A 9,710-nucleotide genomic window follows, 5' to 3' on the forward strand; every position below is an offset into this window, starting at 1 on the left:
TTATTTATAATTATGATGAAAAGGTATTTCTAAATTTTAAAGAATCAATTACATCATCTGATTGGGAATTTTCTTCAACTATAGATAACCATATTATTGATTTATATTTTAGTGATAAGAATGAGAATATTAAGATTGAATTTTTTAAGTCTATATAAATGAAAACAATAATACTCTTATTGTTGTTTAAAATTATATATGCCAATGATAAGAGTAAAGCAATAAAGTATTTAAGTGATTATGGATATTTAGATATTACAAATGTTAATGATAATACTCATGTTAGTGATGATACATTTAGAGAAGCATTAATGTTATTTCAGTTAACATATAATCTTGAAATAAGTGGTGAATTAAGTGATGATACTTTAAATTTTATGAACATGCCTAGATGTGGTGTAAAAGATGAATTTGGTAGCTATAGAACTAGTTTGTATAAATGGAATAAGCAACATATCAAATGGCATTATAAAGGTGCTACTAAAAAAGTATTACAATTAACTGATGAAGCATTTAAAATATGGCAAGATAAAATAGATATTCAGTTTAAACACGATAACAATAATCCTGATATCTTAATTACAAATAAAAGATGTAAACACAAATTTGAAATTGATAAAAGTATACATTGTTCAAAGGATTTAGATGGTAAAGGTAATGTTTTAGGTCATGCTTTTTTTCCAGATATGAATAATAATCCTGTAGAAATACATATGGATGATGATGAAATATGGTATTTAGAGATGAATACTAATACACCAAAAGGACAAACAAATCTATTTGAAGTATTAATACATGAGATTGGTCATTCATTAGGTCTACGACATTCAGATGATTATGGTTCAATAATGTATGCATACTATAATGGATCTCATTTAGAATTATCTCAAGATGATATTGATGCTATTCAAAGTTTATATGGTAAACAATCAACACAACCAACACAAGTACCAATTAAACCAATTTCACCACTTATACCATCAGAACCTATATCATTATGTCAAACTAAACATATTGATCACATATTATTTATGAATGGGATTTTATATGTTTTTTATCAGAAATGGGTGTGGATAATTCAAAATACAATACCAAAATCACAATTAATAACTGATTGGTTAACAGTTTTACCAAATGATGTAAACCGTATAGATGGTATATATCAGAGACCTAGTGGTGAACTTGTTATATTTTCCAATAATATGATATATATGATACATTTACATACATTACAATTGATATCAGGATATCCAAAACCACTATCTAGTACAGGTTTACGCAATAATTTCAAATTAAATGGTATAGTGAACACTTATTCTGGTAGAACATTTATTTTCTTTAATGACTTTTTCTATGCTGAAATAGATGAATGTAATTTTAAATATAAAGTACGTGGTATTATAAGTAGAGAATATTCTGGATTACCAACTGGTATAAATTCAGTATTTAGGTACATTAATGGTATGTTGTACTTTTTTAGAGATGATGCCTTTTATGAATATAATGAATTCACCAAAAAAGTAGTAAAGTATGGTATATTTGATTTATCACTATTTGGTATAGATTGTATTAAATCATCTTCGTTAATATCAGAACTAATAATTGTACTAAACAATACAATCCAACAATTAAAACATTTTTCTTCTATATAAATGGAACTATTAACTAGACTTAATAGTGTTAATAAAAATACACCATTGGTGAAATTATGACATTGAAGTGGATAAAGTGTATCATATTACAAATGTAGAAATCAAAAATACTAAATTAGGTTTTAAAACATTTATTGAACTTAATAATGAATTTAATATAATACTACCAGATAGATATGCAAAAATGATTGGTTGGGATGATTGTACAGCTATAATTGGTTGTAATATTGTATATAAAGGAATGATGGATAGATCAGATAAAAAGGTACATGTATTAGAATTTAGACAACAATAAATTAGAGTTTTTAAGTGTAATAAATGGATACAACTAAGAAATGTTGTAGATGTAAAGAAGATAAAAATATTAATGAATTTCATTTTGATAAATTTGTAAAAGATGGACACCGTAGAGTATGTAACCAGTGTGCATGTTATTATACTAAAAGATATTATGAAGCAAACAAAGATAAATTATTTGAAAAGGTAGCATGTGAATGTGGTAGAATTGTAGCTAGATGTAAACTTAAACAGCATGAAAAATCATTAATTCATTCTGATCTTATAAAAGAAAAAGAATCTATAACTGTCTACTAATTCTTATAATATATTTTTTATCAAATTATATAACCATATGTTGTATAGAGTATAATATTCTGAATAATTATTATGTAAGTAAATAGATACATCTAACTGTATCTAGTTATCAAAATAAGGCTAATAAATATCAGTTATGTAATATAAAAAAACACAAAAGAGACAACACATACAGACAACAAATAGTTTACTTTTTATCCCTAATAAATAGATATATCTGTATCTATTTGTAAAAATACAGTTATCAAATATTCTGAATAATAATTACATAAGTAAATAGACAACAAATACAGACAACAAAAATAATAGTTTTCTTCCTTAATAAATAGAGCTATCATAATGGAGATGAAGATGAATGAACTTAGAGCAATAGCTAAAAGCATAAAGATTAAAGGTTACTCTAAAATGCGTAAAAGTGAATTAATGGATTTATTATTTCCACATACAATTGATATTGGTAAGGAATCTAATAAAAGAAAAAGAACACCTAAAAATGTATCTATTGCTAATATAGAAGATAAAGATCCATCAAAAATGAATGTTAATGAACTTAAAACATTAGCTAAACATTTAAATCTTAGTGGATATTCTAAATTATGTAAAAGTGATTTGTTACAGTTGATTCAAAATACTCAAACACTATTTCCATATGCTACAGATATATTTGAACATCCTAATGAACGAAAAATTCATATTTATCATTCAATTGAAAAAGCATTTCAAAATAGATTACAAACATACAATATTGAAAACAACTTAAAAATTAAAGATCCACAACACATTATGACATCAGCAAAACCTATTGTATGTCAGTTAATAAAAGTAATCTTAAAATATACAATGGATTAAAAGTTAATCTAATATTGTACTGTGAATTCAAATTGAATACTACTAATGAAATAAAAGAATTTAGATTCTCAACATACAACTATACAATCACAAATGAAAAAGATCTAAATAAATTTTATACAAAAGGTAAGCAACAAATATTAACATACATGCAAAATTTTCAAGATAGAGGATCAGGCTGGATGTTAAATAGTGTAATTGGTTTACAATTAGGAATTAACAAATATACACCACTTAATGGTTCATCATATATTGAACTACCAAAAACAATAAAAGATAAAAAAGCATGTATAAATGTTAAGAATAATGATGAAAAATGTTTCTTGTGGTCTATAGCATCAGCATTAAATCCAGTTGACCCTACAAAATGTAAAAACCCAGACAGAACTAGTAACTATATAGAATGTGTCAAACAATTAGAAACTAAAATTGGTCAAATAGAATATCCAGTTAAAATTGATAATATACCTAAATATGAATGTAAACTTAATATATCGATTAATGTGTATGCATATGATGAGAAATATGAAATATATCCATTAAAGATAACTAAAGATGAAAAATCAACACATATTGATTTATTATACATGAAAAATAATAATAATTCACATTATTGTTGGATTAAAAATCTATCTCGATTAATTAGATCTCAGTGTACAAAACATACTGAAAATATTCATCTATGTAAAATGTGTCTACAACACTTTAATTCAGAAAGTAAACTAAATGTACATAAAGAAGATTGTTCTAAAAATGAATCAGTTAAAATTAGAGTACCAAATGAAGGTGAATACATAACATTTAAGAATTATAAACATACAATGCCTGTTCCATTTGTTATATATGCTGATTTTGAAAGCTTATTATTGAAAATGGACACATGTGAACCAAATCCAAATGAATCGTACACAATGAAATATCAAAAACATGAACCATCTGGATTTTGTTACTATGTGAAATACATTCATAATCATTATAAAGATCCTGTTGTTTATAGAGGACCAAATGCTAAAACTAAATTTATTGAGATGATTAAAAATGAAGTTGAACAAATAGGACATATATATTCACAAATAGAACCAATGAAACAGTTAACACATGAACAAATAAAAATACATAACCAATCTAAAAGATGTACATTGTGTGAATCACCATATACACCAAATAATAAAAAAGTACATCATCATGATCATTTAACTGGTAATTATATAGCACCATTATGTAATGAATGTAATCTTAAACTTCAACAACCAACATTTGTGCCTATATTCTTACACAATCTAACTGGTTATGATTCACATTTGTTTATTAAAGAACTTGGTTATGATGAAAAAGAAATTGAATTGATTCCAAATAATGAAGAAAAATATATAAGTTTTGGTAAGCAAACAAATAACTTAAAAATGAGATTTATTGATACATTTAGATTCATGGCATCATCATTAGATAAACTATCATCTAATTTATCAAAAGATAAAATGAAAAATATTGAATTATTCTTTCAAAAAGATAAAGTAGATCTAGTTATTAGAAAAGGTGTGTACCCATATGATTATATGGATGATTGGAATAGATTTAATGAAACACAATTACCACCTAAAAATGAATTCTATAGTAAGATCAATGAATGTAATATAAGTGATGATGATTATGAGCATGCTCAATTAGTATGGAATAAATTTAATATAAAAAATATGGGTGAATACCATGATTTATATTTGAAAACAGATGTGTTATTGTTAGCTGATGTATTTGAGAACTTTAGAGACACATGTATGAAATCATATGATTTAGATCCAGCATGGTATTATACAGCACCTGGTTTATCATGGGATGCAATGTTAAAAATGACTAAACAACCACTTGAATTATTACATGATTATGATATGATATTAATGGTTGAAAAAGGCATTAGAGGTGGTATAGCACAATGTTGTAAAAGATATGTTAAAGCAAATAATAAATACATGAAAGTTTACAATAAAAATAAAGAATCAAATTATTTAATGTATTTAGATGCTAATAATTTATATGGATATGCAATGTCACAATATTTACCATATGGTGGATTTGAATGGGAAAATAATTTAAATATTGATGTAATGAACATTCCAGATAAATCTGAATATGGATATATATTAGAAGTTGATTTACAATATCCAATTGAATTACATGATAAACATAAAGATTTACCATTAGCACCAGAAAATGGACATAAATTATTAACAACATTAAACAATAAATATAAATATGTTGTACATTATAGAAACCTAAAACAATGTATAAAATTAGGATTGAAATTAACAAAAATACATCGTGCTCTAAAATTCAGACAAAGTGATTGGTTGAAAAAGTATATAGACTTAAATACAACAATGAGAACAAAAGCTAAAAATGATTTTGAAAAAGATTTTTTTAAACTGATGAATAATAGTGTGTTTGGAAAAACAATGGAAAATATAAGAAACAGAGTTAATATAAAATTAGTATCAGATGGTAAAAAATGTGACAAATTAATAGCTAAACCAAATTTCAAACATAGAACAATATTTAATGAAAATCTGGTAGCTATTCATATGAATAAAACTGAAATTAAATTTAATAAACCAATTTATGTTGGAATGAGTATATTAGATTTATCAAAAGAATTAATGTATAGTTTTCATTATGATGTAATGAAACCTAAATATGGTACAAATATTGAGTTATGTTATCAAGATACCGATAGTTATATATACAATATAAAAACAGATGACTTTTATAAAGATATGAAAAATATGATTGAACATTTTGATACAAGTGATTATGCAACAAATAATGTGTACAATATACCACAAATGAACAAAAAGGTATTAGGTAAAATGAGAGATGAATGTAATGGTAAAATAATGACTGAATTTGTTGGTTTGAGAGCTAAAATGTATGCATATTGTGTTGGTGAAAAAGAAAATAAAAAATCTAAAGGTGTTAAGAAATCAGTAGTAATGAATAAAATATCAATGGATGACTATAAAGACTGCTTATTCAATAATAGTGAATTATATAGATCAATGAATTTAATTAGAAGCTATAAACATGAAATATATACAGTAAAATTAAATAAAATAGCACTAAGTGCAAATGATGATAAAAGACACATTCTGAATGATGGAATAAATACATTACCACTTGGACATTATAGTTTATTGTAAATATTGTATATATTATGTATATATTATGTAAACATATTTATTTGTAATTGTATATATGTATATATTTAGAATAACCAACACCATCTATAATTGTATATATTTTTATTATTCAACACCGTTATAAATGTTGTATATATGTATATAGTACTATCTAAAAGAGACACTTTATGCATTTCCCTAATTTTGTGGTTGTATCATAGTAAAAATATGAATAATAGCTGATTTCGATGTAAAATGGTCTAAAAATAGCATAAAATAGGGTTTAAATAGCTGATTTTGGTAATTGGGGTAGAACATACATTTCCTATCTACTGACTGTGTCAAGCGCTACACTACTAATGGAGTATTCAAACATTACAGGATTCTTTTTCCTATTAATCTTCATTAATTTACATTTATCTATATTTAAAGTTAGCTGCCATTCTCTACACCAATCACAAAAACAGCCGCACATTGCTATCCACCCTATCCAAGAGATCATTTATGTAGATAGAAAACAACAGCAGATCTACCACACTTCCCTGGGGCACTCCAGATGATACCCTCACCTCCGACGAACAGTCACCATCGAGGACAACGTACTGGGTTCTATTACTTAAGAAGTCTCCGAGCCACTCACATACTTGGGAACCAATCCCATATGCTCGTACCTTAGTTAGGAGTCTGCAGTGGGTCTGCACCGAGTCAAACGCTTTCTGGAAGTCAAGGAATATGGCATCCGTCTGATACCCTTCATCCATGGTTCACAAGATATCATGTGAAAAAAGGGCAAGTTGTGTTTCGCAGGAGCGATGCTTTCTAAAGCCGTGCTGATGCATGGACAGAAATATCTCTGTCTCAAGGAAATTCATTACATTCGAACTGAGAATATGTTCAAGAATCCTGCAACAAACCGATGTTAAGGATATTGGTCTGTAATTTTGAGGATCCATCCTTCTATCCTTCTTATATACAGGCGTCACCTGCGCTTTTTTCCAGGCGCTCGGGACTTTACGTTGGGCAAGAGATTCGCGATAAATGCAAGCTAAGTAAGGAGCCAATGCAGCAGAGTACTCTCTGTAAAACCGATTGGAATCCCATCAGGACCTGGCGATTTATTTATTTTCAACCCACTTAGGTGCTTCACAACCCCAGAGATGTCTATCACTATATCCTCCATACAGGAATCTGTACAAGACTCAATCGGCGGTATGTTTGTACGATCCTCCTGCGTGAAAGATTTCTCAAATGCTAAATTAAAATTTCAGCTTTCGTTTTGCTGTCTTCCGTTGCCAGGCCAGACTGATCAGTGAGTGACTGGATGGAAGCCTTTGACCCACTTACCGATTTTACGTAAGACCAGAATTTCCTTGGGTTTTCAGCAAGTTCTTTTGCTAAGGTATGATGGTGGTAGTGGATGAATGCTTCGCGCATCGCTCTTTTTACAGCAGCACGAATCTCTACTAACTTTTGCCTGTCCTCATTCTCCCGTTCTTTCTTGTACCACAAGTGCAACTTCCTTTGCTTCCTGAGCATTCTCCGAATTGCGATGTTAAACCACGGTGGGTCTTTTCCGTCCGTAACCCACTTTTTCGGCACATACTTCTCTAAATTTCCTCAGTAGCGATTCACGAAAAGAACTCGAAAATAACACCTCCTTTCCTCTAGAGACTCCCAACTGAGTTCCTGAAGCATTTTTGTAACACTCGCATGATGATCAAACCTACCAACCTTGAGGTGTGGAAGACTCATACTGAACACACAAGAGAGATGTTTCACACACTAAATCCTTTTCTCTCATGTTACTCAATACAGAAAACACTGGGTTTGCTTTCTGTTGCGTGTAGGACAGGCAACTGTTTCTGCTGCATGTGTTGATCTTTCAGCTGTTGGTCCTGCTACTGATGATTCTGCTGCTTTTGACAATGCAGCTCCTTCTGCTGCTGAGACTGGTCCCATACCGGTACATGGAATTTTGCTGTTTGTTCTCTCCCTGTTCGCAATGATTTCATTTGTCACTTTACACACAAAGTTTTTTCCTTTGTAATTTAGATGCATTGTGTGTCTGGTATGCTGACATCTGTCCAATTTGCCCATATCAAGGACGCCAAATTTTCCAAACAAAGAACACATTTGTTTTATTTTAATCTTAATTTTTCGAATTTATTTGTTGACACACGAGTGGTGCATTAGATCATATCTGTGTGGTAAAGTTGCAACTATTGTATCTCGTTATTTATTGTGTTCCAGGAACTTCTTTAGTTCCATTAGGCAGATGTGATTTAACCATTATAGTCGCTTTGTTAAGGAACTGTGAATGACTGCTTTAAATATGGAAGACATCTGGAAACAATGAAAGGTTTCAAATGTAGATAACAGGTTTTAATCTGCAGAATATCTCCAGGAGTAGATGTGGACTCTGACCATAATTTATTGGTTGTAACTTGCAAAATAAAGCTGAGAAAAGGTAAGAAATTAGAGAGGAGACTAGAATAACTTGAAGCAACCATTTGTTTCGTAGAGAACATTAGGCAATGACTAACTGCAACAGGCCAAAAAAATAAAATGGAAGGGGAGTGGGTACCTCTAAGAGTTGTAAAGGCAGCATGCTGCTTAGAGGAAAAATTAAAGGAACATTGGAACATTCACAGAGTTTTTATTTATTGCTTGACACAGTATATCCACAACGTTAAAAGGGAAACACTTCCTGATGCTCTGCACCTGTTCATACCAAACCAATTTGATGTCTAGGATTATGCCGAGGTATTTGGCAGTCTCTGTTGTGATAGAAAATACTATGGGGAACTTTATATGAAGTATTTGGTACTACACTTTTATGTATTATACAATATGCATTTCACAGCATTGCAGATGTTAAAAATACAACTTATGGTGCTGTATTGTAAGTAGGATCCTACACGAGATAAATAAAATGCCACAAACCCATTTAGTCAACTACAGTTCGTTTAAGGATACAGGGTACTTATAAAAGGTGGAAAAATCGTATTTTTCTATGACTTTTTTAAAATTCTATAGTCTTTCCTGATTAGGCTGATATATACATTCTAGGGTTTCAAATGAAAAATGAGTCATATATATTAATTTTTAAAGTTACGGTCATGTATGCCACCACGCCACCTTTATTTCTGTTATAGAAACCAGTATTATTTCGAAAAGAACTGTGAACTTTCTGTTTTCAGTGATTATACATATTATTCATTGTATATGTTGGTAACAGTGCAGGTTTCTAGTGTCTGTAAATGATTATCTTTGCTAATATTTGCTTTCGTTTCGCTGAAGCAGTTTGTTCACGTGTTACTGAATGTTTGTGAATGGTTGTGGAAGTACATATCCTTCAGTGTGCAATAAATACGAACTATGCCACGCATCATAGTGGATTTGTTGTTGTTGATGTGGGCATCTCATCTTCTCTGATAAAGGAAGT

The 9,710-nt window shown here is 29.2% G+C and overlaps 1 protein-coding gene across 1 annotated transcript; it reads left to right on the forward strand.

Moving 5' to 3' along the window:
* The first annotated feature begins 158 nt into the window (after positions 1 to 158).
* Positions 159 to 1,947, forward strand: LOC126261583 (matrix metalloproteinase-18-like). The gene is made up of 2 exons (XM_049958556.1): positions 159 to 1,557; positions 1,721 to 1,947. Exons 1-2 carry the CDS (start codon positions 159 to 161, stop codon positions 1,945 to 1,947), a joined length of 1,626 nt encoding a protein of 541 aa, XP_049814513.1.
* Positions 1,948 to 9,710: the final 7,763 nt, after the last annotated feature.

The sequence above is a fragment of the Schistocerca nitens genome, chromosome 1 (genome assembly GCF_023898315.1).
Source record: "Schistocerca nitens isolate TAMUIC-IGC-003100 chromosome 1, iqSchNite1.1, whole genome shotgun sequence".
NCBI lineage: Eukaryota > Metazoa > Arthropoda > Insecta > Orthoptera > Acrididae > Schistocerca > Schistocerca nitens.